This window comes from Neolamprologus multifasciatus, chromosome 18 (genome assembly GCF_963576455.1).
Source record: "Neolamprologus multifasciatus chromosome 18, fNeoMul1.2, whole genome shotgun sequence".
NCBI classification, from domain to species: Eukaryota; Metazoa; Chordata; class Actinopteri; order Cichliformes; family Cichlidae; genus Neolamprologus; species Neolamprologus multifasciatus.
Genome location: NC_140456.1, coordinates 17,263,706 through 17,291,447, shown reverse-complemented (window position 1 = coordinate 17,291,447; position 27,742 = coordinate 17,263,706). Strand labels below are relative to the sequence as shown.

General features: G+C 41.0%; 2 protein-coding genes across 2 annotated transcripts; one reads left to right on the top strand and one right to left on the bottom strand.

The window, feature by feature from the left end:
- The first annotated feature begins 14 nt into the window (after nucleotides 1–14).
- Nucleotides 15–13,375, top strand: LOC146497681 (ankyrin repeat domain-containing protein 13C-like). The gene is made up of 13 exons (XM_085140407.1): nucleotides 15–836; nucleotides 929–970; nucleotides 2,524–2,628; nucleotides 5,088–5,173; nucleotides 5,354–5,399; nucleotides 5,604–5,670; nucleotides 5,826–5,970; nucleotides 6,073–6,204; nucleotides 7,073–7,234; nucleotides 7,320–7,399; nucleotides 7,543–7,641; nucleotides 11,805–11,905; nucleotides 12,006–13,375. The coding sequence occupies exons 1-13, from the start codon at nucleotides 476–478 to the stop codon at nucleotides 12,134–12,136; spliced, it is 1,557 nt and encodes a 518-aa protein (XP_084996533.1). The 5' UTR covers nucleotides 15–475; the 3' UTR covers nucleotides 12,137–13,375.
- A 962-nt stretch (nucleotides 13,376–14,337) lies between these two features.
- On the bottom strand, nucleotides 14,338–23,510 carry LOC146497680 (uncharacterized). Its single transcript, XM_085140408.1, has 12 exons — nucleotides 23,198–23,510; nucleotides 21,684–21,817; nucleotides 18,764–18,879; nucleotides 17,919–17,996; nucleotides 17,796–17,833; nucleotides 17,504–17,637; nucleotides 16,256–16,334; nucleotides 16,031–16,150; nucleotides 15,837–15,926; nucleotides 15,431–15,514; nucleotides 15,131–15,293; nucleotides 14,338–15,015 (listed from the first exon to the last, which is right to left on the bottom strand). Exons 1-12 carry the CDS (start codon nucleotides 23,317–23,319, stop codon nucleotides 14,824–14,826), a joined length of 1,350 nt encoding a protein of 449 aa, XP_084996534.1. The 5' UTR covers nucleotides 23,320–23,510; the 3' UTR covers nucleotides 14,338–14,823.
- Between the last annotated feature and the right edge of the window lie 4,232 nt (nucleotides 23,511–27,742).

The following is a 27,742-nucleotide window of genomic DNA, read 5'->3' as shown; positions in this document are numbered from 1 at the left end:
AGCAGAGATGTTAGCTGAGGCTCAGGATTGTTGTATCGCCCCATTCTCCTGAATTCAGCCGCAAAGCGTCGATACCGTTTTAAACCTGCATCCGAGAGACGTGGTAGAAGAGACAACGATGTAGTCGTTTGCTCTTCTTTCTTATTCTCCCGATTCATTGTTTGTGTGTGTGGTTTTTTTTAATGTTTGTCATTATTTTTTATTTTTTGTTTTCATCGCCGCACCCATAGATAAATCAAACCATATTCATTTTCTTGCAGCTAGCTAACGTGTCCTAGGAACCGCGTACCGCTATTTTAATAACAGAAGCGTTGCGAAAAAGCGTCGCCGTTAGCTCGAAATTTCTAATAGGACTGAGCAGATTTCATGTTTGTGGATTTTTTTTGCTAATGCCCACTACCAACCGGATTCATATCGCATCTTCACCAAACGTTAGCCTCGTGTGTAGTTCCCCAGTTACCGCACGATAGACATCATGACGGGTGAGAAGATACGCACCATGAGAAAGGACCACAAGAAACCGAACAAAAATGACGAGATAATGGACACGTACGATGAGACCTCCAACGGGACTATCTCTAACGGCACCAGTAAGCATTTCAAGTCTAACAAGGCTTTCCAGAAGTCAATCAAAACCTCGGCACAACAACAGCAGCAGCTCAATGCCAACAACATCAACGGTAACACATCAGTTGTCAGCGACAACAACAAGAACCCAATAATCCTGACCAGTGACGACTTGGAGTTCCCTGTGCATGAATGCGTGTTTAAGGGAGATGTGCGTAGGCTCTCCTCTCTCATCAGGACCCACAGCATCTCCCAGAAGGATGTGCATGGTAAGCTTTCTGCTGTCATGTTTCCATTTACATCTACAGTGTTTGAGCTAGAGGCTGATATTTACTTGATGTGTTTATTTTTTTAATTCCAGGAAACACACCTCTTCACTTGGCTGTCATGTTGGGCCACAAAGGTAATGCTGAACCATAGAGTAGTAAAACGAAATAACCTCATTTTAAAATTGTTATTATTATTATTGCCTTGCATTGGATTAAACAAAATTACCAAGAGCACTCTGAAAAAGTAATCTTCCAGTATCTGCTTAAGCCCAGGAAATTTGAATAAATCTGCCGTGCTCTCCGTGGCCTAACATGGCTTTATTAAAAGAGTATTTTGAATCCTCATTAAAAGCCCCCTTTGAACGCAGCAGTTCCCTATTCCTGTGTTGGAATAGCCCACATACCCTTTGTGCGCATAACCGTGCCTTATCTGACCTCTGCAGAGCAGCGATAACATAATCTTGGTATGACACATTAGTTAGGCTCAGAGAAATCCACATATATCAGTAATTGCATACAAAGAAGCCAATTTATGGGCACAGAGACACAATTTCATTTATGTGTCAATTATATCACAAATTTGACTCAAAGCTCTTTGTAGTCTGTGTACCACGCAAAGTCCTCTAGTCCTGAAACCTTAATTTGGTACAGATTAAACTGAACTATTAGAAAAGAATTTGTTTCTTGCCCTGGCGACCATGCAATTAGTGGACAACTCGCTCTACCACCTGAGCCACAGCTGCCCCGTATCTACTTCACTGTTTAACAAAGTGGCTGTCTGATGCCTATTTTGGCATGCCATCAAATGAAGACAGAACAGCTGCCTCAACTTAATCCAGATGCAGACAGCTGTTTCACAGTCTGCCATTATTTCCTTGCTAGAGCCAAATCTGCCAAGTATAACTGTAGGAATGAGTAAAGTCAAGAGTCTTCATGCACTCCTGTCATTTGAGTAACTGAAGACCAAGTGTACTACTTTTAGTTTTTATGGCAACTCCGCCGACATGCAGGAAATGTTTAGCACAAGCATGTGTCTGTCTCTAATGTGGCCAGCATTACCATCTGTTTGCTTCTCTCCTGCTCTCTCTGCGCCCATGCGCTGTGTCTTTATAGAAATTACTCTAAATTGAAGCTGCTCTGATGTACACTTTGTTATTTCAGTTGTCAAACAGTGACACAAACACAGCCCGTTATGACTAATATCAACCACATGTCGCTTTCGAACCATTTTTGAACCTGCTGCTCTCTGCTGTTAAAACCCTGACATTGTAATGGATGAGATTACATTCACATAAGTTAAAGGCAATGGTTGTGGTGTGATTTCAGCACCCACAGCTCTAAACATGTTGTCAGGCCAGCTCACCGATTAAAACAAACTGGCTTTTTTTAGGAGAGAATCCTTAAAGAGAAGCACTTTAGTCAGGAAGTCCACAGAGTGCTGCAGCAGTATACAGCATGAGAAACATTATTGTGGGTAAACCCGTTTTACCCACCCTTCAAATCATGGTCCTGTAAATGAGCGTAATTTGAGCATGTGCAGAACACTATATAGTGGCCTTTTGCAAATATTAAAATTGTTTCTAATAACAATGCATGTAGTGATAGTGCAGCAGTAACAGAACTGTAGAACTAATCACATTTGTCACTCATTGTTTGGTTGTTTTCTTCTCTTTTTCCTCCTTTTCAGAGTGCGCTCTCCTCCTGTTGGCCCATAATGCACCTGTAAAGATAAAAAATGCACAGGGATGGAGTCCTCTAGCAGAAGCCATCAGCTACGGCGACAGGCAAATGAGTAAGCCTTTTAAAAACTACTCTGAATAGCTGTAGACTGACTTGAGCTTTTCATATTTGGATCTGTTTGTTGCAATCTCAGTGTCACACCTGCAATCATACACACTCCCTGTTTTGACAGTTAGGCTGAGTTCTGCCTATCTGAGGGTTATATAGATATACAATGTGTTCGTTAGACAGTTTTTGTGGGTTATTCAGTCATATCGGTAATTGGGAAGGTGTTCTGTATGAATGTTCATATTGTAGTGGTGTTACTGGACATCAGCTTGATAGCTGCAGTGTTTTGGTTGGATTTTCTTTCCCCACATGTTTTGTACTGGCATCAGGAATCAAATGAGTTACTCTGATTATAGATGAAATCTTAAGTTTCAGAGAACATGTCTGCATTAAATGAGGGTTAGATCAGTGTTTCATTTTTTTTTTGACAAATAAAACTTGTGTAATAATGCTGAAGATATAGAATTTCTAGCAAATTGTCTCCTCCGGCATTGTCGTAAGGTAATGAGATAAGTGTTAGGATCATTTGTTAGTCATGTAAGTGTTTAACCACAACAAGTGCTGTCTGGCCATCCCATCTAAAAAGCTATGGTGGGGATTTTCTCTGAGCACTCACCATCCAGATGGGCTGGAACGCTGCCTTAGCAATGGCTTAGTGTTAGCCCCAAGCTTAAAGCTTGCCACTGCCCTGCTTAACGATGCTACCGCTTTTAGGTTCGACATCTAGTGAAATGGGTCAAATGACATGTAAAAGGTCCCAGCTAATGCTTTGGGGATATATTCGCTCCTCTGTCCTTGTAGGTTTTGGGTTAAGTTAGTGTGATTTGTTCAAGCTAAAGTAACATATAAATTGTCTGCTAAAAGGGCTGAATAGTAAATAATTTATTTTAGTTTCTGTAGCTGTGCTGAGCTGCACATTTTCAGTTCTTGCTTTTGGTTCTATAGATGATACGAGTGAGCTATGAGCATCATTTTCTTACACAGCCTGCGACAAAGCGTTTGAGGCCTGGTAGTTTGAATAATGACCCTCAGCCCTTGTTAGTATGCGTCTCGGCCCTCTGTGCTTGCTGTGGCAGGCTGTCTTGGGACTGGGACCGGGAGCTTAGCTTTTGAGAAGGTCACATCACTCACAAGGGTGAAGGGGTGGCAGAGGGACAGAGAGGGGGCCGGGTGCATTTAAACCATGCATAGAAATTCATAATCCAGTGACAAAGGATATTTAGATTTAAATCTTTGGCTAAATTTCAGCCGGTGCACAGCTGGTGTTAAAGAGAGACAGAGAACAAGGAATAATAATGGGGTTTGCCAAATGTCAAGTGTCTATTTGTGTGTGTTATAGCTTGTCACAAAGCACTGCAGTCTTGTCATCACTCATCAGCTTTCACTTTTACACATGTGCCCATCGTGTCAGCAGCTCGCTATCTGGACGTGCGATTATGAACTGCCCGAGTGCAGCAGCGTGTGCCTCGTCAGCACTTCTCTTCTAGGTCACGTCTATTTTCTGCCTAATATTTCCCCTGGCTGAAATAACCAAGGATACGTGTGAGATATGCTGAGATGTCATTTTTTTTCTTTTTTTTTGTTGCCCTCTGGTTCATTCTGGTATCATTGAGAGGACGCTGGTCAGTTTGTGAGAGGAAGTCGTGCACTTCACGAGCCAACGGGTTACATCAGCCGATCCAATCACAGCTGTGGTGTCTGCACAGTTATATAAATTATATAAAGCTGGGTGGGATTCAGTGTTTTTGTGTTATGTAATAATCTATGAAAATCAGACAATTTTAACTGTTGTGGCAATCAGTGTGTCAGGATTTGGGTGACAGAGTTCAGTCCTGTGGACTGGTTGTGAAATATGCATATCCTGGCACTCATATCTCCCTCAGCGCGAAAGGTCATCTGAAAATGCTGGAAGAGAGGGTGACCACCATAAAATATTTGTGGCTTGTGCCAATACTCATGCTTTAGGGGTTTAAAAATGTATTAATAACATGCACTCAGCAGCTCCTGTTAAAATGCACAGTTGTGACTTGTGGGCCAGAATCGGCCTGGCAAAGACTCCAATCTGGCCCACTGGCAGGCTGAAAATGTGAAGGAGGGCATACATTTTGGGGACCTTTAACTTTATTTTTATACGTTTTACAGTCTTTGCTCTTGGTAAAGATAGCCTTATGCCCATTCATGCAAACCAGAGGAATTAAGTAATAGCTGAACAATTAAATCATCTAGAAAAACTTAGACATGCTGTTAAAATTGCTACTTCTTTTTCTTATATTAAGATATTTCAGGGATTTAATGTGTAGCTAAACATCTTTACGCTGACAGAAAGGACAGTTTTGCCTGCCCGGCCCACTTAAGATCACAGAGGCCTGTATGTTGCACACAATGTAAAAAATTAGTTTGAAAGTCATACCACATTTTTATAATTCACATCCATTATGATCTATCCCTGTTGTCTTCCCCTAGTCACAGCAATACTGCGGAAACTAAAGCAGCAGTCGAGGGAGAGTGTGGAGGACAAGAGGCCAAAATTACTCAAAGCTCTCAGAGAGGTGAGACTCATTTAAACACTGCGATGACAAACTCAGGTTTTCCACTGACATTGTTAAAGCTTTAGTCCCATAAAGTTCGAAAAACCTTCTCTGTATTGATTTGGTTAAATGTCTGCACTTTCTGAACTTTCTGTTATGTTGTGCGTTGACCTTTTGATGTGTTTGAATGCTTTGGTGCAGCTCGGTGACTTTTATCTGGAGCTGCACTGGGACTTTCAGAGCTGGGGTGAGTTTTAACTTTCACGCAAATGTGAAATTTTCTGCAACATATTCTCACACACAGCTACAGCGTGTAATAGTTTATAAGGCTGCTTTTGATTTTTAAATCCTTTGAAAATTTCCGGAGCTGTAACCTCACCCAAAAACCTCCATTAAGTGCGAACACAGCAGGAAGTTACTATTGAATAAATGCACGTCTCATCTGTTGTAGTGCCTTTATTGTCCCGGATGCTGCCATCTGATGCCTGTAAAATCTACAAGCAGGGCATCAATATCAGGTAAGATATAAATACTAGCTAAAGTCTGCCCCTCATCTACACCACCGTGTGTTTAATGTAGCATATGTTTCCTATTGAGGTCGAGAACTTCTTTTAGCTCTGAAAAGTAGGACGTAACTATCTTCACACACTCTTCCTCCTCTCTCTTGATTTAGACTTGACACCACTCTCATAGACTTCACCGATATGAAATGTCAGCGCGGCGATCTTAGCTTCATTTTCAACGGCGACGCCGCACCATCCCAGTCCTTTGTGGTTCTGGACAATGAAGCAAAAGTGTACCAAAGAATACACCACGAGGTAACTGGGGGGGCATAAGGAGACCTCTGTTTCACATCATGTCATCAGAAAGATGTGAAAGAAATGAACAGCAAGAAGTTGACTCAGTGTTTTTGCCCCAAGGAGTCAGAGATGGAGACAGAAGAGGAGGTGGATATTCTGATGAGCAGTGACGTCTACTCTGCAACCCTTTCTACCAAGTCCATCACTTTCTCCCGTAGTCAGATCGGCTGGCTCTTCAGAGAGGATAAAACAGTAAGGCTTATTTCACAGTATGGTTAAAGCAAAAGCAATGTGACAACATTAGGATGAAAAAGGGGGAAAAAAACATATTAAAGGAACTTTGGGGTTTTTAAGCACCGGGACCTTTCCCATTTTACAAAAACAGTTGCCTCGAGGCGTTTTATAGTGTAAGGTTTACATTACAACAGTGGGAAGGAAGAACTCCCTTTTAATAGGAAGCAACATCCAGGTGAACCAGGATCAGCTGCAACCCAGACAGATGGCTGCCCTCAGGCACAACAGCAGAGCCGTGGTGCTTGAAATTTTAGCCTAATGTTTTGTGTAACACAAAAGTAAAAACAAGTCTAAAAAAATTAAAGTAAAATAGCCATTTTTCATGTTAATATTCTATCAGATATCCTAAACATCACATGTATGTTGAAAAATCAGTCTTCATTGACCTGTGTAGTTCTGGATGTGCTTAATTATTGTAAATTAAGGCTAGTGTAGAGTAATGATCCGTAGCTGATTGTCACATGAGCTCATTTTCTCATTTTCTCTACATATGTATCATAAGTTCAGCTCCTTGAGCATCGAGGTGTCAGTGGCTCTATGATCCCCAGTTTGACAGTTACTGCTTTAAAAAGCGTTTGTTTTTTTTCTTTGCTTCTTCATTTTAGTCTCTTTCTTTTGTGGTATCCCGAAGACATACAAGCACATTGAAAGATTAGAGGGAAATAAACATACTTAACCCTTAGGTTTTACCTCATGACCCCTTGAAGGCATCAGAAGCCTCACTTTGATCCTCCATACAGCCTGTGCAGCACATCCCAAGTTTGAAATGTTGTTTTTACTGCTGTTGCATTGGAAGTATGGCACCATCTGTTTGTTTCCTGTACAGGAGAGAGTTGGAAACTTCCTGGCTGACTTCTATGCAGTGAACGGTCTGGTGCTGGAGTCAAGGAAACGGCGGGAGCACCTAAGTGAAGAAGACATCCTGAGGAACAAAGCCATCATGGAGAGCTTAAGTAAAGGAGGCAGCATCAGTGAGCAGAGTTTTGAGGTGAGAAGGAAAGAATTCAGGGCCGTGGCTTCATCCGCCAGCGGTGAATGGTGCTAACACTGACGGATGTTTTTCTGCCCTCCAGCCTGTGAGAAGGCAGTCCCTCACAGCTCCAGCACCCAATACAATTTCATGGGAGGAGTACATAACCGCGGAGCACGGAAAGTAAGCACCTTGTGTTTTCTACGATGTCATCAGTCGTCGCTGTAATTAGGAATTTATTCAGGGCAGGTAGAAGAAAATATGTATAACTGCTGAGTGTGAAATAACATCTTTTTGTGTTCGTCTGTGCCTCTTCTCACCTTCAGGCCACCTCATCTTGGCAGGGAGCTTGTTTGTAAGGAAAGCAAGAAGAACTTCAAAGCTACTGTAGCCATGAGCCAGGATTTCCCTCTAGGCATTGAGTCGTAAGTACATCCCTTGCTCCTTAGATCTATTTGCGAAGCTTTCTGTGCAGATTGAGCCTGGGTGGATACACTTGGGATACCAGAAAAGGGTAGTGCAGAGATGAAATGAATCACATCAGATAATTGGGCCAGGTAGACAAAAGGGCTTCAACTGGTTGTGGGAGAGAGCCACTGATGAGAAGATTACAAAATTCAAACACTCCCCCACCTTCACCATCCTCACCAAAAATGTTCTTTGGCTCAGCTTGGCCACCATGGGAACCCGGCATGGTTTGTTTGAAGTTAAAATTTCTTATTCGCTTCTTTTCATGCCTTACTGTATGCACCTGTAACCTTGGAGCTGCAAGGCTTTCGTGTGTTGAGTCTTGTTCTCAGAGTCGGGCCAAATGATGGGCCTGGCTGATAAGAGTTTTTCAGTTTTAAATTTTGGAAACGATTTTTCCCCCAAAAAATATTTTATCTGACTTGATTAAGTCAGTGTAGGTTCTTCTTTTTAGTCTGTGAAACTTTCACGTCTCATTCAAGAGGCTTAATTAGCTCTAAAGCCACTGATGGGAGGCTCCCAGGTATTTAACAGGTGTTGGGGTTTGTCCTGAGGATTGTTGTCCCTCTACTAATCATGTAAGTGTTCAGATGAGCCAAGGTGTGAATCCTTGATAAACTGTTTTGTATGTGTCAGGAAATTCTTCAGGAACTCTTTGGAATCATCTTAATCCCAAAGATACTTTATTATCTTTGAGATGGAATGAACTAAACCATCCTTTCAGTGGATTGCATGTTTGTGCATCAGAAAGTTGGCTTTTAATTCCATCATCAACCAACTAAATGTTTCATGTCTAAGAAGCACTGGTTTCAGTGTTATTGCTGCATGTTCCCAGCTCCCCCCTTCTGTTCTGGTTTTATTTGCGGTCACAAGTAGTCTTTTGGCGACTTTGTGTAGGAAAGAATTAATAAAAAAGATCCAGCACTTTAAAAGATCATTTCATGTTGCCCTCATTTGGGATTCAGGCGGGATGTGGCTCGGGTTTTGCCTGTAATGGGTTACAGGCAATGCTGTTAAATATTACGGGAATTTAGTAAAGGCAATAAATTGCTTTATCTTGTCTACTGAATGAACCTTAATGGAGACAGCAATAAAAAACTGTACAGCAATAAAAACCTGTCTTTATCAGAGCTAATGGTTTTTTAATGTAATTTTTCCCCTTTGCATTTTTTGCTTTGTAATGTTTAATATGCTATGTTTACTATTTGATCGTGTTCGGTTTTAATGTCATAATCACCCAAAATAGACAGTGCTCTAGTTGTTGATAATAAATAATATAATTTGTACGATAAACCTTTTGCACTTCTTGCATCATTTCCAGCCTTGGCGCTGGTAGTTCCCCAGCCCCCTTACCTTTCACTCTAAACTGTATGTGTGTGTGATTTGTGTGATTGATGAAATAAAACACTGGACTATTTTCTTGTGAATCGGTTTGGGGGTTCACAGAAACTGATTTATTATCATCATGCACAGCCATCAGTGTCACTCCAGTGTTTTAGGTTTAACTTTTACATGAAAGGCAGTTTTAGTCATGAAAGAGAAAAGACCTGGACGGCTAACTTGTAGCTACCGCCACACATGGAAGTGAGCGGGAGGAAGCGCAGCGCTTAACTGCGCCAGGTGATTTCAGTTAACACGGGATCCAGTCTGTGGTAAGAACATGAGAACAGGAAGTGAGGTAAAGTTGATATGTGCATGAATGAATGAAGGGGTAAATAAAATGGGAGTGTTTACTACCTGTTAAATTGTGTTATATTATCGTGCTTAGGGATGGGTATCGTTTAGGTTTTATCCGATACCGGTGCCAAACCGGTACTTTTGAAACGGTGCCGGTGCTTAAACGGTGCTCAAACCGGTGCTTAAAGAATGGAGAACACAAAATTGGTCCAAAAACCTCTCATGTTCAGCTGTTTTTTAAAAAAAAAAAAAAAAAAAGATGACGATGTTAGCCTTTTCTGCAGCTATGGGGCATGTATGGTATCACTCTTGGCTGGAAGCAGTGCTTAAACAATGGAAAAAACACAAACTTTGTCCAAAAACCTCTCATGTTTAACTGTTTTCCACTTTTTCTTTGGTCATTTTAGCCTTTTTGGCCAGGGTGAAGGGAGTATCTGCCATCAAACAAGAAGACAGCTGCATGTAGCTATGATGATGTTTGCTAGTTCACCTTACATGCATTAATGTAATAACGTGGTTAGCCTACTCAACGTAAATTACACACGAACAACATTAAGCTACTCACGCAGAGAAGTACGGCTGCTGCTGCCATCATCATCTGTCATCATTTCTGCTACACTGGCAGGACTAGGGGCCAGGACTCTCCTCTTCGGGTTTTTGGGGGATGTTGCTACCTCCGGGTCCGATAACAGGCACCACACCCGCAGTAGATGCGCTTGGTGTGAGGTCTCGCAGCAAGCTATCAAATACGGCGCATTTCTCGGCTTTAAAAAAAAAACCGCTATGCGCCGCCAGGTGTTTCAGCGGATTTGAGGTGTTATCTCCTTTGACAGTATCACAGTATCACCTTAAAGCACTTGTTGCAGGCTGCTGAGTTTGCATATTTTGCTGTGAAGCATAGCCATACTTTTGACCGCTTAGCCTTGGGCATTTTTAATCTGTAGCTCTGCTCTAAAAGAACATACGTACCTGGACCCGCCTACTATCCTCGGAAACGTAAAATGATTGGCTAGAATCTAAAGTGTATCACAGCTCAGGAAAGAAAAGCACCGAAATGTGCGCTGCTTTTCGGTCTGGTTACTACAGTTTATGTCAGAACCGGTGCCATCATGGCACCGGATACCGGTACCCATCCCTAATGATGATGGATGATGATGGCAGCAGCAGCCGTACTTCTCTGCGTGAGTAGCTTAATGTTGTTCGTGTTTAATTTACGTTGAGTAGGCTAACCACGTTATTACATTAATGCATGTAAGGTGAACTAGCAAACACCGTGGTTACATGCGACTGTCTTCTTGTTTGATGGCAGATACTCCCTTCACCCTGGCCAAAAAGGCTAAAATGACCAAAGAAAAAGTGGAAAACAGTTAAACATGATAGGGTTTTGGACAAAGTTTGTGTTTTTTCCATTGATTAGGCACTGCTTCCAGCCAAGAGTGATACCATATATGCTCTATAGCTGCAGAAAAGGCTAACATTGTTAGATTTTTACAAAAAAAACAGCTGAACATGAGAGGTTTTTGGACCAATTTTGTGTTCTCCATTCTTTAAGCACCGATTTGAGCACCGGCACCGTTTCGGATAAAACCTAAACGATACCCATCCCTAGTCGTGGATTTCTCGTCTTGCCAACAGGGAAGTTGCAGAGGGCCCTCTAGAGGAGAAACTATGAAACATCAACACTCATAGCATGCTTAAAGGTTATTTCTCCCGCCTTCCCTTTACTTTTTAAATGCCGATCACGACATATCGGCAGATAGCCGGCATCAACTATCCTCTTGTTATTTATGTGTTATATCAAACTATATAATATATGGAAATTGTTAACCTGAAGTACAAAGTCAATAAAGGATTATCTTTATTGTTCATACTGGCTATCACTTTGTTGTTTTTAAACTTATTTAAGTGATCTAGTTTCAGCTCAGATGTAATCAAAGGGTAATTTAGAGCTAATGCTGATGCTGGAATAGTTTCATTCAGACAATGCAAGTGAATATTTCTTTTAAAGGGGAAATGTCCTTTCCTTAGAATGCCGCTTAGGAGGGCAACGCAAAGACTGCAACTTTGAAATGACGAAGAAATCTTGTATCAGCAGGCGAGGTTATTACAGCAAACCAGGCAAAATCTGCCTTTCATATGACATTGTGATCAAATGTGAATCTGTCTTTTATGAATAATAAATTCAGAGGATCACCACTTAGAATGACTTGAAACTGTGTGTGTGTGTGTGTGTGTGTGTGTGTGTGTGTGTGTGTGTGTGTGTGTGTGTGTGTGTGTGTGTGTGTGTGTGTGCGTGTGCTGAAGGTCGAGTGGAGAAAGTGGCTGAACCTCTACCAAGATTTGCAATTCAGTCAAAATCTCGAATTGCATTGAATCGGTTTTAATTTTTTATTTATTTTTGTAAGAATTTGCGAGGTTCTGATTTACTCTCTTCTGCTTCCAGATTACTGAATGTGTTGGAGGTCATAGCTCCGTTCAAGCACTTCAACAAACTCAGAGAGTTTGTCCAGATGAAACTTCCGCCTGGTTTTCCTGTCAAACTCGGTATGTGAAGCGACTTGTCATTGCATTCCTGTGAGTAGATGAGTTTCAGGAGCAGGATCACCAATAACCTTCTTTTGCGTGTGTGTTTCCTGCCTCACAGACATCCCCGTCTTCCCTACGATCACAGCGACCGTCACCTTTCAGGAATTCCGTTACGACGAATTCGAAGAGTCCATTTTCTTCATCCCCGCCGATTACAAAGAAGATCCCAGTCGTTTCCCAGACCTCTGATCTGTAAACAGGGATATGGCCAGCAAGTGTGGGAGTGCAGACAAAAAAAAAAGAGGAATATTGTGTTGTTTTATTCTGTATTTATTAGCTGTGAAAAGGAAGGGGCGGGTGGGGGCCAGTCTTAGTGATCAGTTGCTCTGTTGGCTGATGGATCCAAAGCAAATCAATGCAAGCAGGTGTTAGAGCGCCACCTCACATGTAGATGCTTCGGGAGCCGTTTTTGTGAAATCGATGATAGCTTTCATTGTACTCGCTGTTCAACAGAGCAGTTAAACCCACTGCTCCATGCTGCTGTTCTCTACTCTGAAAGCTGTCAGACTTCATCATCACTATTTAAATATTTCCCCTCATCTTCAAGGACAGAGAAATTACTTCTCATTCTTGAAAGTGCACTGACGCCCTCGTCTGTAAATAATTCACGTCTGTACTTCACAACAAAAAGAATAGCAGATATAGCTATATCCTCAAACTGTGCTTAATATTCATTTATATATTATGTATAATATATAGAGAGAGATGAACTCAAATGAGTAACACTGTGTAGCAATACATTTCCGGTACTTAAGAATGTTTTTAACCAGCTGGGATAAGGTTTAGCATTAAAGAAGACCTCCATTGTTACAGTACGATATCCGAGCCTTTTCCCCTGCGCAGGGACGCAGTCTCCTGCATCTTCAGGTTAGCTCATGTTACCTCTCGGCTGTCTCTCCATGTCTGTCGTGATCGTATGTGCTCAGTGTGTGAGTGAGTAACTGTACTGTACCAGGGGTTGTTGTATGTACGTTTGTGAATGGGAGAACCCAGGTGAGATATCAGGTAAACTGTTCTTAGTTTAACACTGCACTGATAAGAAGTATATTTAAGGCATGCTCTGGCTGTGTTGGCCTCCTGGATCACATGCATCTTTAAAGGTATATTCTCTGTTCTACTACCTGCAGGCTGGCTGGTACTTAAGGAGAAACTGGAAATTAGAACACTGACTCTTAGAAAACGTTTTAGTGCTTATAAATTCTCCTTGTTGTCTGCATATGATTATCTTTTTATATATATATATCTATATGTATACATATATAAATGCAAGTAGAGGGAACTAAGCTGTGAAGTTGATCGTTGCTGGATCTCTCAACTGTCCAGATAAGACATTATCTGATCCATTGAGCTGTCTGGCTTCAGCTAATATGTACTGCAACCATACCTACTTCACTTCCCTTTAAATAAAGCACCAGCATCATCTTTCAACTGACTGCGTGTTTGTAATAAAAATTTTATGAGGCTTCCAGAGGGGTGGACAAATATTTTGATATACTGGGGTTTCTTATCGCTTCAGTGGGTATTTTAGGTCAAATCTGGCAACGCTTCAAGACAATATTGTAGTCTGTTTATTAAAGAGGTGAGGCTAAGAAGGGAGAGCTGGTTTTATCCCAAGATACTAAAGATTCTAAAATTTCCCCTGATTTATCGTCAGTGTGTGAAGACGCAAGCCACATCCCGCCTGAATCCCAAATGAGGGCAACATGAAATGATCTTTTAAAGTGCTGGATCTTTTTTATTAAACTAGCAGAGCACTGTCCGTTTGGCTTCAGTGTTTAGTGCAGACATTGGAAAATAAAACTGGTCATTTTATCTGAAAAATATTTAATTTCTCAGAGCCTAGGCTTCTTTTCACTTTAATATGAAAGAGATTTTTTAATATATTCAACATCCTAAAAATGTCTAGAAACCTATGCCAGATTAGTCCAAGTTAGCGTTTTAGACAAGTCCCAGAGACTAGAATTAGCCCAGCAAAGACTCCAATCTGGCCGAGCTTAAGAAAATGCGAAGGTGTGCTTAGATTTTACCTGTCTTCTCATCGGTTTTACCGCTTTCCCTGTTGATCCAGCCCACATGTGGCCCACATGTAAAATGATCTAACTGAACTGGAAAATTTATGTTTAGAAATCCTCCATCAGCATTAGTTTTATGCCAATAAAGACTTTATGTAGTATTGCTGCACTGGACCTACGTGATGCCAAAGGTTAGCATTACCAATTTAGGCACATCTGCCTTTGACTAGTTTGACCAATTTGAAGGCAAAATTGTCTGTGTGATCAAACAGCTGAACCTGTAGACATGTGTTTTTAAACCAGATGTGAGGATTTTCATATCTGTATCATTAGCCCCCCCAACCTGAGGTGGAAGTTACAAATTTTCACAGTCTTAGCTCTTTAAATAAGCTTTAATATATAAAAGAAATCCTTGATAAAACAATCAGTACTCTCAGATAACAAGAAGCTAAACGCAGTATCTTTGCATTTTTGGTGAAGACAAGAGACCCGTGCATCACACCACCCCACACAACAGAAATGAAAAAGGTTCATATGTAAAGACAAATAAAAAAGAAAGAAATCTGGTAACACAAGCTAAAGAAACACAAAGCAAGCCTACTTCCAGTTGTAATCTATTACATCTGTAGCAGCAAAGAGCAGAAAGACCACTTACAGTAAATGTGACAAACCGAGAAAAATGTCAGGGCAGATGATTTTTAGCATCAAACATTTGCAAAAGGGCACGCTTCCCTCCTGTGACAGAAACTGATACATTTCAAACAATTCACATTTTCAGATTCAGCCCCAGTAGGAAGGGGGAAAGATGTAGCTTTTTCACAACCAACATGGAGGGAGAATGTGGGAAAGGACGGGACGGACGAGTCAGTCGCTGACGTCCATGTCCTCTTCGTGGCGATCATCGGCACCGTTAACTTTGGCCTGCTTCGCGGAACGTGCTGTGCCATTACCTTCTACTGACCGAGGAGACAAAGCGGAATCGTCCGAGTCCTTCCTGTCACCTCGCTCCTTCTCGCTGTCGTATCCTTGCTCTTCCTCATCGTAGTCTCTGGTGATCTGGGAAAGGAAGCCGATGCATGAGACACCTCGAAAAAAAAAAGCACAAACTCCCTCCGACTGGCTAACATTAGAAGAGTGATGCTCACAGGGTCTAAAACCACAACACACCAACCTTAACATCTTTCTCTGCGTCTGATTTCCGGTCACGTTCCCTTTCTTTGTCTTTACTCTTCTTTTTCTTGCTGCTGGAGCGCTCCCGTTCTTCACGGCTGCGCTCTTTATCGCTCCTACGGTCCCGGTCCCTTTCCTTCTCCCTCTTCTTCTCTTTTTTGTGTCTAAACAGGATGGAAAGTGAAAAGTCCAGAATAAGATTAGTAATGGATATATGTTTACTTCTCCTTTAAAAAAAATCATTCAGGAGAAACTTAAAATACATATTCAGTGCAGCCAGAAGGTATTAAATACAGACAACCTTCGAGGAGATGGAGATGGGGAATTTTTCCTTTTAGGAGACTTCTTAGGAGAACGGCTGGCGCTGCGACTTTTCCTGCGTCTTCTGCAAACAGAACAAAATAATTTAAGTTTTGCACATACACAGGATATTAGAAGCAGCTGAAATAAATACATGTGACTGAAAACCAAAAATCTAGCATTTCATTAATAACTGTCATATGCATTAAATCTTATTTCCTGTCAAAGCATTAGCAGCTTTATCGTGATTAGGGAAGTACTATACTTAAAAACGTACATTAACTATTCTCTGTTCCTGTTGATTTTGTACTTTGGTAAATCTGACCATAGAACAGTCATTAAATTATCTTAATATTGAAAGAATAGAATTCAAGCACTTGTCAGCTGAAGACCTTGGCTGTACTCACCGGCTCACACTGCGTGACCTCCTCGCTGTGCTGTAGCTTTTGGGTGGTGTTTTGGATTTCCTTCTTCCTGCATCTTCTTTCTTTCGCTCTCTGTAGATAAAAAGAAAACATGCATATAGATTTAGATCTCAGGTTTCCCAGCTGCAGACCTCAGAGTACAGGTTCGAGGTCAGGTTTTCACACAGTTAACACACCTGGATCTGCTGCGAGATCTCCTCCCTCTGTCTCTAGAGTGGGTGTGTCTCTTGCGCGGGCTTTTGGAGCGTCTTCTGCTTCTCGATCTGGATCTGCGCCTCGACCTGCTTCTGGTTCGCCTGAAACCATTCATTCACAACATTTAACTTTGCTGTTCATGTGAAAACAAACAATACAAAGTTTCCTCATCTCAGCTCTGCAGATGATAAGTTTTAGTAAATCACCTGTGTCTTGAACGCGATCTGGACCTCCTCCTTCTGGATCTGGACCTGGACCGAGAGCGCTTCTTCTTTGTCTCCTTATCTGCACGTCAGAAAAACAAAATACAGGTCAAGTTCCAGTATTCTGTGTTTAACCCTTTAAGACCTACCATAGAACCAAGTCCGCCAGAGTTATCTTTATATTTTTACATGCTGCAGAGCCATTTTTGAGAGCATTTCAAGTTGCTATACATCAATACAACCGTTATAGCCCAAATTTTAATAATATGTATGCATTAAGTCTATAATAATTACATAAATTGCAAAAAAGTGCAATAAACTACAAAAAATTGAAAATTGTTGTTGTTTGTTTTACATATATTTCTAGTTAGAGAAATTTAAGAGGCTTATTCCTCAAAACTGTAAATACAAAAAAGTTGCACAAAATAGTTACTAACAACAGGAGTGTCTTCATAGTTTTATTTTTGAGATACACCAATTTTTATATACTGCTGGAAAAACAAAAATATTATAATGCAAATTTGCAAAGAAAACAGCACGTGCATCAAAACAAACTATTTCCAGCAGTGCAATTTGAGTTCTAAGCATCCCAGAAACTATTCAGAAAAGCATGAAGTCAAACATGACTTTTAAAAACACCAGTATAGGCTTTTAAGGCCCCGAAGGTAAAAAACAAAAAAGAGGAAATGGTAAAAAAATGACGCCACTTCTGGTTTCGGCCAAGTAATGGCGCACATACGATAGTTCGCGCTGACGTCTATTCCAATGTAGGAAGTGTTATGAACAGCTGAATTGGCAAAGTGTGTTACTGGAATATTATGTTTTTGTTGCTGCAAGTGCTTTTTATGCTGTTTTTTGCAAAGCTATATGTGGAAGGAAACCGTGACCTAGGACGAGCTGATGGCATAAGATGTAAGTACAACTCCTCCAGTTTCATATGCAAAAAAAAAAGTATTGTACTAGTTTACGTGGTTCCGGTTCTACAGGGATTTAAAAATAGTTACGCAAAACGGAGCGTGCCTGCTCCGTCCTGTTTTAAAGGGTTAACAAACGTTTTTTCTTAACATTGAAAACAAAAGCAAAAACAAACTATTTGCAAACATGAAAACCTGCCAAGGAAATCATCTGGGGAAGTAAGCTGACCTAATTATAAGTGTTTGTAATGACAGCAGTGCAGACAATCCAGACACTGTTTTATATCGCAAAGCCAACATCCTAGCAACAAGATCTTCTGAACTTTAATGCACTCACGTCCGGGTTCGATAGCAGCAGAAATGAGCGACTGGGCCTCTCTGACTCTCTTCATTGCCTCTTCGATTTCTTTATTAGCTGCGTCAGCCTTCAGCCCAGCATTCAGGTTTATTCCAGCCGCCAGGGGATTCAGTCTAAACAAATAAATATTAATTAGTTGACTCATTACTACAAAACACCAAACTGCTTCTTTCCTGTGCCTCAGTTGTTTTACGGTGCCTGGGAAAAATAACAAACAAACAAAAAAACCCTAATGCACAGCATTCAAAGAAGAATCTTTAAAGAGACTTACTTTGGATCAGTCATCAATTTCAACAGCTGATCAGCAGCCTGTGTGGAAACGGGAGGATAAAGACTGTCAGTTCAAAACATTCAACATCAGCTTTGTTCACTGCCATTTCAGAAAACCTCTCACCTGGGGATTCATACCAGCTCCTGGGAATCCAAACGCTGCCATTGCGTCTATATTAGGTGCACCAAAGGGGTTCGCAAGCTGGAATAAACAAATTTATGTCAGGCCAAGAATATCCAGATACGAATACCTAACAAGTGTTTATGTAATTATATTAGTGCTATCTGATACACTGGGCCAAAAATCACTGTTTATGTGCAGGAGACTAATTTCTCTCATTAGAAAATGGCCAGCAAGGCATGTAAAGATGTGATGTAAGCAGACACGCTGTACATTAACCGATGCTGATATACGCTTTCGACTTGAAATGACAGAAACATGGCGGAGCTGAAGGAGTAACTGATGGATATGTGAGTGGATGAAGGAAAACCGTAGAGAGGATACTGCTTGGTCACAACTTGGCAAGAGACCTGTAACTCGGCAACATGACTGACTGCTTCAAACCATTTATGCTAAAAGGATGTGAATGAGCACAATACAATTTTGCATTATCACAATCCTACAAATTACCAAAAAAAAAAAAAAAAGAAAAAGAAAAAAAAGAAATGCAACACAGGGAGAAAAAGCGGATTTAAAGAACTATACAAACTCCCCCTGGTGAGGTGAAAAGCTACCAGATGGACTTTGAAATGATCCAACTTTAAAAAAAAATAAATAAACAAAAGCCAGTTTATCTGTGAGTCGTATTTTTATGTTATCTTACACTCTGCTTCTGTATGTCTTTAAATGCATAATTACTTTTTCAAAAAAGGCTTCAAGTTACATTTTGTCATATCAGAGCAAAAATGTTAAGACTTTTGGTTATGTCACCATGTAACATCCAACACAGTTAAACAGTGAGGTCTTACAGGTGGATTGGGGATGGGATTAGGCATCGGAAGAAGGCCTCCCCCTGGCAGAATTCCTGCAACAGCATTTGCTGGCGCCAGCAGTGACAAAGCTTTAGCCTCATCTGGAATAGATCCTACAGGAATAAAGAAAAAGGCATTAGGAGAGAAGAAAGGTTTCTCACACTCACACACACACACACACACACTACAGAGAAGACATTTTGGAGAAAAAAAAAGAGAAAAGTGTTCACATTTCTTCACATGTTTACCTCATACATCAGAGAAGAGTTCCCTTAATTCAACATAATCATTGCAGTGACTTAACTATTGCTGGAATAAATCACACTACTCCAATGAACACTGCCAAGAATAGATCACCTGAATGTGTTTTTTAAGTCATGAACCAAACGTTAGCAAGCACAGCTGCTTCTCCAGTTCGGTGTGCCCTCAATTTTCATTTTTGACGTTTACTGAAACAAGCGATTCACGTTGCCGGCTTCGCTACTAAAAGCACACAGAGAAAAATTGAGATACACACACAACAGAGAGAATTTTAGGGATTCGGCAAGAACACTATGCAAACCATCAGCGTCTACTCACCACAAACACATTTCAGAGAAGTAAGTAGTTTATATGCTAAATGGCAATAACAAAATTCAGGCTAGATGCTGCCTGCATCATTATCTCAGTATCCTTACCTGTCACTGCATCAATTAACCAAACCTGGACAGAGGATGGTGGGCTGTTTATTTTAAAATGCAAAATGCCTCCAATTTTATCTTTCAAATACCTCATCATCATCATCTCACACTTAATCCATTCACAAAGAGACATCACCTAAATACAGACACACAACACTTAAACACAAGAGCACACTGGAGAGAGAAAATGCTGCAGGAGACAAAACGGTTGGATGGTATTTTCAGCAGGGCCTGGTATACAGGACTGGCTGAGCCAGGAAAAAGAACTGTAAAACACAACAACAAAAGAAAACCACTGTTAAAGAGGATACTGGACCAACACTACGTCATGTCGGTCGCCTATCTCAGAGGATTTATACCAGAGAGTATTAGTTCCATGTATTTATTATATCACTGACTAGTTTTCCCCTTGTCAAGTCTGAAATTACATCATGAGGTTAAAATTTTTTTTTAAATCTACTCTGTGCAGAGTAGGCTACTTTGGCATTAGTGTGTTTTTGTATTAACTAAAAACAAAACAAAACAAAAAAAAAACAGACCCCTGACATATACAATTATTGCACCAGAGCCAAATAACTGGTGTCACTCCCAAGTTGATGGTTTTTAAAGCCATTTTAAAAAAGGATGAGGCTGGAAATATTCTTGTTACTGTCCACAAATCTAGTGAATACCATCTCATGCCTGATTTAGACTTCTGTGGAGCTACAACACAACCTACACAAGTGGTTGCGTTACCAGCATTTATGCTAGTGCTGTAGCATTATGTGTAAATTACTGTGTAATCATGTCCCCGTGTTTTACATGCAGTCCCAGCTGATATAAAAGTGTAAAATTCTGGGATCTTTTCCCCCTCCTGGGTCCCTGTTCTTTGTTTAGGTCATTATTAATCACATGCAAACATATTTTCCATCCAAATTCTGAAATGCACAGGAGGAATCGGCGGTGCTGAACAGACCAACTGCCGTACCTGCGGCTGTATTTCATTATGTTATCATAACATCAGGTGATATCATAGATTTCCGACACAGATTTCCAGCTGATCAGGTGTAAAACTTTCATAAATATATTGTCTGACTTCTATAGAAGGCGAAGTGGTTTCTTTAAAAGAAGTACTGTGGTGTTATTCAAACAACTGTCCATCTTCTAGGGACTACTTCCAGCTGTTGTTTAAAATCTGTTTGCGTATGCTAGTGAGCTTTTAAAAGAGCATGATGGTGCCTGTGGCACCGACTCTAAATAAACTGCATCAGCTGCAATTACCCTAATGAACAAACAAGCATTTACTAGTCTGTGGACTTGAATGGCCTCTGTGTTTTCATGGGATTTGTTGACATTAAAAAGTGATGAATACAGGCAGCCTTATCTGCAAAAGAACCGTTTCTTAACCATAAAACACTTGACCAAGCAGCCCTCAAAAGTGTCGTTAAATAGTGCAGAATTTGCACAGTTTCAGGTTATGCCCTAGAAATCTGAACTTTATTCTCAAAACCACCTGGGAAAGACAATTTAGACAGAAGGAAAGAAAAAGATAAGGCAGAGAAAGAAAAAAAGGAGACAAAATGAGAAGAGAGAGAGAGTGGTGGGGCTTGTATGCTTGCTGGCCTTTGCAAATGTCTACAATTCCCTGTTGGCAGGCAGAGGACCACTTTCAGCCATCAACGAGGGGGCTGCTTTTGCCTTCTTCACTACAAAAATTACACACACACACACATACACACACACACACATACACACACAAATAACAGAGAGAAGTTTAACAGGGGGTAGTCCAATATATGGTGAGAATAAAAATGCATTTGGTTAAGCATTTCAAGTACATCACTTCTGAACTTTGACGTGCCTGTGGTGCCCACAGATGTCCGTGTCCTGGTGTGTAAAGCAGAGTTTGGTACACTGAACTTTCTGAGCGCAGAGCACATTACTGTTTTAGTCAGAGACAAACACCTCACTATATCCCGAACAACTTAACTCCAGGTAACAAAGATCTGTTTAAGGGTTGTTGTGCTAAAACAGATGTGCAATGCGCTAAAACAGTTCACCACAAATCTGACAGCAGAAGTCTGCTTTAAACACACGAGCCATGGGAGGAGAATGGCAATACCACTTTCATTCAAAATTATCTTACAAAGCTCATATAAGCATGCCAGGGTGAATTCACAGGAGACGGGAAAAACCCAACAACCTTTTTACAGTCTTGCACCATCACAATTCATTCAACAATGAGCTTTTATACAAACCTTCAGCAAACGGGACCACTATCAGCGCTCTGTCCACAAACACCGTGTTAGTCAGATGCTGAGACACACCAACAGACTCTGGCTCCTGGAACTTCACAAAGCACACCCGGGATGTCACCGGCATCGGCGAATCACTATAGAAGTGGTAAAGTAAAATGACGTGAATTTAGACAAAACTGCAATAAAAAACATTTTTACAAAATCTAAACATTGCTTTCTTCAGCCTCTTTTGACATCCTGATGTAACACTGAAAATGCAAGGAGCAGCAATAGCAAAGGTAGAGGAGTTTAAATGCCTGGTATCAACCGTCCAAATCAACGGTTCACAAGCGAGGTGGAGAAAAGATTGGAGCAGGGTGGAGTGGATCGAGACAAATGTCAGGGTGATTTGTGACAGAAGGATGGTGGCGAGTGTGAAAGAAAGAGTACATAAAACTGTAGCGAGACCTGCTATGATGTATGGTTTAAATACAGTGGCACTGACAAATAAACAGGAGGCCGACGCTAAGATGTTAAGACTTTGACTTGGAGTGAGCAGGATGGACAAAATCAGAAATGAGTACATCAGAGGGACAGCATGTGGAAAAAAGGATTAGATGATTTGGACACATCCAGAGGAGGGATAGTGGATATATTAGACAAAGGATGATGAATATAGGGTTAACAGGCAGGAAGAAAATTGGGAAACCAGAGAGGGGGTTCATGGATGTAGTGAACGAGGACATGCAGAGCATTGGTGTGACAGAGGAGGATGCTAGGGATAGGGTGAGATGGAGGCAGATGGTCAGCTGTGGATCCCTAAAGGGAGCAGCTGGAGAAAATGTTCTGACAACCTGATGTGGTCCAGTGGCACCCACATGCTGTGTTAGTCACTTAAGTGTGGATTTGACACACAACAAATATATGCAGACAGAGTTTAAAGCAGATTTATAACATACACTTTAAACAGAAATAAATACAAGTACCCAGGCCCTGACTGTATACTTTAGAAGAAAATTTACTGTGGACTGTTGGAAAGACTCACAATTATAATAAAAACGACTGGGGAAAGGAGGGCTAGAGTTACCCTAACCTAACATCGGAGAGACTGTTCAAGTTAATACAACTATTTTTTTCCCTTCCTCACAAGCTCAACTTGGGCGTGTTTATATTAATTATTAATGACTTTTGCTGCATTTCCTCTCATTGATAAAAAGAGACTTTACATACTTTGAAAAACAAGACACTACGGTAACATTAAGACCCAAATAAACACTGACGGGGACATATTAAGCCTAAATACACGTTTTTATCAGTGTTTAGGAAATAAGCAGACTATCAGAAATAAATAGGATTAACGCGCGGTTCATGAGGCCAGACAAAGACATAAAAGACTGCGGGCCAGGTCACTGGTTAGCATGGACCTGCGCGTGCATGCTAACCAGTCTACGGAGTCTACTAGGAAACACGACCAAACAGCCTGTGACTACAATATCAAAGCCGCTAATAAGCCCACAGATAGTTATTTAACTTACTCTGGTGGAAATAACTTCAGCTCTTCGATGGTTCCCAGAAAACCGAACAGTGTCCTCATCTGCTCCGACGTTGTGCTCGGCGACACGTTCGTCACCTGCACCACCTTCGTTGTGTAGCTCATTTTCCCGACTTAAAACCTTTGTAACACAACCGCCAACTGCTAGTCTTAAACCACACTACCGTCTATCCGCTGGTTACAAAACCAATTTGGGTTTTTTTGGTAATTTTTTTCTGGGTATGTGCTAACTAGCGACTACAGCAAACTGTGGCGTTTCGCCGCCATCTTGGGTAATTATCGATTGAAGTGCGCATGCGTGTAGCGAAACTGGCGGTTTTAAAGTAAATTATTAAAACAGCACATCATCAAGTCTGGAGGCTAGTTTACCTTCATGGAATAAATCGATCGTCCTTTAAAGAAGCGTACTACAAGGTTTGTACTATGTAGAAATACTTTTGACCTGCAATTAATTACCAGCAGAGGGCGCCCTTTATTTTCATTTTTACATACAAGACGTGGCCAAAGCGCCTCATTCAGTATTGATGAGAAGTTTTGGGGAAACTACTTAAGCATAGCTTTTCAACCAACCAACATAAATTAATCCAGTCTGGTCAACTAAAGCTATTTAGAAAAAGCCATCCCTTTATGACATTTCTAAAAGGATTTATTGCGTTTAACTGGGAATATGATTGCTATTCAATGTCGAATAAAGTTGAATAATAATATCTATCAATCTATCTTGCCAAAAGTATTCCTTCATCTGCCTTCACACGCATAATTCATCCCAAAGGTGTTCTGTTCTGGTTGAGGCCAGGTGCAGGCCAGTCAAGTTCTTCACACCAAACTTCCTCATCCATGTCTTTATGGCTCTAGCTTTGTGCACTGGTGCACACTCATTTTGGAAGAGGAAGGGCCATCCCCAAACCATTCCCACAAAGTTGGGAGCATGTAATACTTCATTGTATGATGAATATTGACCAAATCTCCCGAAAAACAACCCTAGACCCTAATGCCGCCTCCACCTAATTTTACTTTTCGCACAGTGCATTTAGACAAGCACAGTTCTCCTTGCAGACTGCAAACCCATACTCGGCCATCAGATTGCTAGATGGAGAAGTGTGATTCATCACGACAGAGAACATGTCTCCACTGATCTAGAATCCAGTGGCAGCATGCTTTACACCACTGCATCCAACACTTTGCATTGCAATATAAACTACTGCAAGGCTTGCAGCTGCTCAGCCACCCATTCCACGAGGTTCTCTAATACAATACCATTATTATCTTTGCAAATGATTTTCTGCCAGGCTGCTATGTTGAATAGAGGCAATGATAACATGATGTATGACAGATTTCCTGTGTCTGTCCTTAAGGCAGCAGAGCTGAATCAGTCTATTAGAGAAGCTGCTCCACTACCTGTCCAGTAAGTGGTACAGAGGGTGGTCAGGATTACAAAGATGGATTAGTTTTTTCAGTGACCTCCTCTCCACCTCAGTTTCAAAAGGGTCCAGTTTGCAAGAAATCACAGAGCCTGTCTTCCTCTTCAGGTTATCCAGTCTGCTGGTGTCTCCAGCTCAGATGCTGCTTCCCCCTGCAGAACACAGCAAAGTACAATGTGCTCACTACAACTGAGTGATAGAAAACCTCGAGCACACATTGAAGGATTTCAGTTTCATAGGAAAAACAGGCAGCTCATCCACTTTTTTTCACAGCCTCTGTGTCAGTCTTCAAATTCAGCCTCTCATCATCAGGTCCACCACATCAACATCTTGACCCGTGTTTGTCATGGGACATGTCTCTTTGTTCTGAAGTCAAACACCATCGCTCTGTTCTTATTCGCATTTAGAAGCAGATGATTCCTCCCAGAACTCTCAACAAAATCATCAACTTGTGCTCTGTACTCTTCTTCCTGCTCATCACTAATAGATCCATCCACTCCACAATCAGTCAGAGTATTTCTGTAGGTGGCATGTCCTGGAGACAGCACTGCCCCCTGTGGAGCTCCTGTACTGCCCATCAATAAAACAGGCAGTCTCACATACTGCAGCCTACCTGTCAGGTAGTCAGTAATCCATGAGATTGTGGACATGTTTCATCTCTGTCAGTTGCAGCTCCTGGCTTTTGTTACATGAACTCGAGAAATTAAAGATGGTGATCCTCACCTTGCAGTCATTACTATCTAGATGGAAGAAAATATAAAAGTGGGAGTGGTGTGACGACTTGTTTCACTCATGAGTTTAATCTAAAGCAGATATTTTAGACTATGTTTACTGACTTTCAGTAGACTGCATGGTTTAAATGGCCTCAGAAAGTGGAAGAAGTTGGTGATGGATCTGATTGGTGATAATGACCTGCAGACTTGACATCTGAACAAACGCCACTGGGGGGGATGTAGCTGAGAGCCAGAGGAGGGAAAAGTAACAGTGTTTTTTCAAAGAAGCTGAAACTATTTTGTTCCAAAGCTTACAACTTCCTCAAAAATGAAAAACTCCAGATCTAAGTCATACTTGCAGTCTCGTGACTTATTCTAAAGTCTCACTGATCTTGTTTTGATTTTGAAATATTATCTTACTCTTTGTTTTCTTACAAAATCATTAAATTTAAAATACAAAAAAGAAAAAAAAATGAAGCCAAATTACTGTCGCAGATCCTCCCTGAGGCCATATTGCGTTTCTAACAGTTTTTTTTTTAGCTGTGAGATCTCGTTTAAAGACTTCCGGTGTTAACAGCTGAATGAGCGCACTTTGGATTTGGTTAAATTACTGCAGACACTGCAGCTGTATCAGCATCAACACATTTGCAGTAACAAATCATAGTTATCAGCTGCATCGACTCTTTCCAAAGCTCATCCAGTGTATCTTTTTTATATTTTCACAATGAAATGCAATCACATCATAAAAAAGACTCTGTTTTTAAAACTCTTTCTAAAACCGACCAGCTTCTCTGCATCGATCCATTCTGTTGCCTGGATAAAATAAGGTGCAGCAACATCATACGCTAAAAGATCTCTTTTCAAGCCCAGAGTCTCATTAGGCTGAAATTATAATGAACAGTCTACCACCTGTTTTTCAGTTCAAAGACGAGTACTGTCTCATTTGTATTGGCGATATCATCAAAGACCCTTTGCTGCTTGTGATCGCAGAGATTAAGCTGCTTTACTGTGACTGCATGCTCTAAGGCATCAATCCTCAAAAAATCTCTAATCTTTGCTTTAGTGTGCTCGATATTAGTCCATTTTGATGCTCTGTGCGAACATCGTAAAGCACTCTGCAGACCGACGGAGGTTAAAAGGTGTTCTTTGTTTCTTTGCATTTACTTGACTTGTTTGTGGTCTAATCAGCTGTTTGTTTCTTATACTCACTGTTTTGGGTGCTGATTATATTTGATGTGTTACTTATGCCGACCCCTTAAAGCTGCGATTATGACCGTAGAACTCAGAGATGCTTTGTTTCTTTCCCAAGAGATTATCACAACAATGTTTTGCGTTTCCCATTCATTCAGTTCATGTGTTGGCTGAGGCCGCTACGTCACACAGCAGTGACGCAACTCTCTCCTAACAGTGTTTTTTTTCCCAGGAGGAACAATACAGCGTTTGTCTTCAGGCTAATCCTTTTCACCTGGATTATCGCGGCACTGAGACAAGCAAGTTAAGGCATTTTGTGCTCAGAGCAAAGAACAACTGGCCACATTTCATCCAAGTAGCATTTTGTATAACAGTCATTGTACAATCCCACCTAATGATGGCAGTGAGGTTTAACTGAAAAACAGTTCTTATTTTTATTAAGTACTAATATCCAAAAAGAAAAAAAATAGTGTTAAAGTGCAGATAGCAGTGAGTTTATTTCATTTATTTCATTTCTGGGTCAAAATTACCTGTTTGTTTTCCCCACATACAGTCAGAGTGAAAGAGAGTTTTCTCATGACTTGTGACTGCAGTCCTGGGATGAGACTACGTAACTACACCACATAGTTCAGTAGCTTGTAGAATCACCTTTAGCAGCAATAAGTTGAAGTAATTGTTCTCTGTGCGACATTATCAGTTTTTCCACACTGTTGTGGAGGAATTTTACCCCACTCTTCTTTACAACGTTGCTTCAGTTCATTGAGGTTTGTGGGCAGCTCTCTAAAGGTCCTGCCACAAAAATTTCACTCAGGTCAAGGTCTGGACTTTGACTGGACCACTGCAACATCTTTTTTTCAGCCATTCTGTTGTAGATTTGCTGCTGGGCTTCAGATTATTATATTGTTGCATGACCCAGTTTTGGACAAGCTTTAGCTTTTGAACAGATGGCCTCACATTTGACTGTAGAACGCTTTGATATACAGAGAAGTTCATGGTCATCTCAGTGATGAAAGCTGCCCAAGTCCTGTGACTGCAAAACAGGCAAAATCAGCACCCCTCCACCGCTGTGCTACACGGTTAGTATGATGTGTTTGAGATGATATACGGGACAGCATTCCAGGAGTTTTATGGTTTGTTCAGAGGACACTGAACTAAGCTGTGCTACCATGTTCTTTTTACTGCTTCCAAACGGTCTTATACTGC

What these genes read in the sequence shown, in the direction of transcription:
- LOC146497681 (XM_085140407.1), top strand. Translation starts at nt 476, where the DNA reads ATGACGGGTGAGAAGATACGCACCATGAGAAAGGACCACAAGAAACCG. An exon ending in CTCCCAGAAGGATGTGCATG is followed by an intron (nt 837 to 928) that starts GTAAGCTTTCTG and finishes TTTTAATTCCAG; the next exon opens with GAAACACACCTCTTCACTTG. An exon ending in TCTTCAGAGAGGATAAAACA is followed by an intron (nt 6,205 to 7,072) that starts GTAAGGCTTATT and finishes TTTCCTGTACAG; the next exon opens with GAGAGAGTTGGAAACTTCCT.
- LOC146497680 (XM_085140408.1), bottom strand. Translation starts at nt 23,319, where the DNA reads ATGAGCTACACAACGAAGGTGGTGCAGGTGACGAACGTGTCGCCGAGC. An exon ending in GAGCTGGTATGAATCCCCAG is followed by an intron (nt 17,834 to 17,918) that starts GTGAGAGGTTTT and finishes GTTTCCACACAG; the next exon opens with GCTGCTGATCAGCTGTTGAA. An exon ending in AAATTGATGACTGATCCAAA is followed by an intron (nt 17,638 to 17,795) that starts GTAAGTCTCTTT and finishes TTATTTGTTTAG; the next exon opens with ACTGAATCCCCTGGCGGCTG.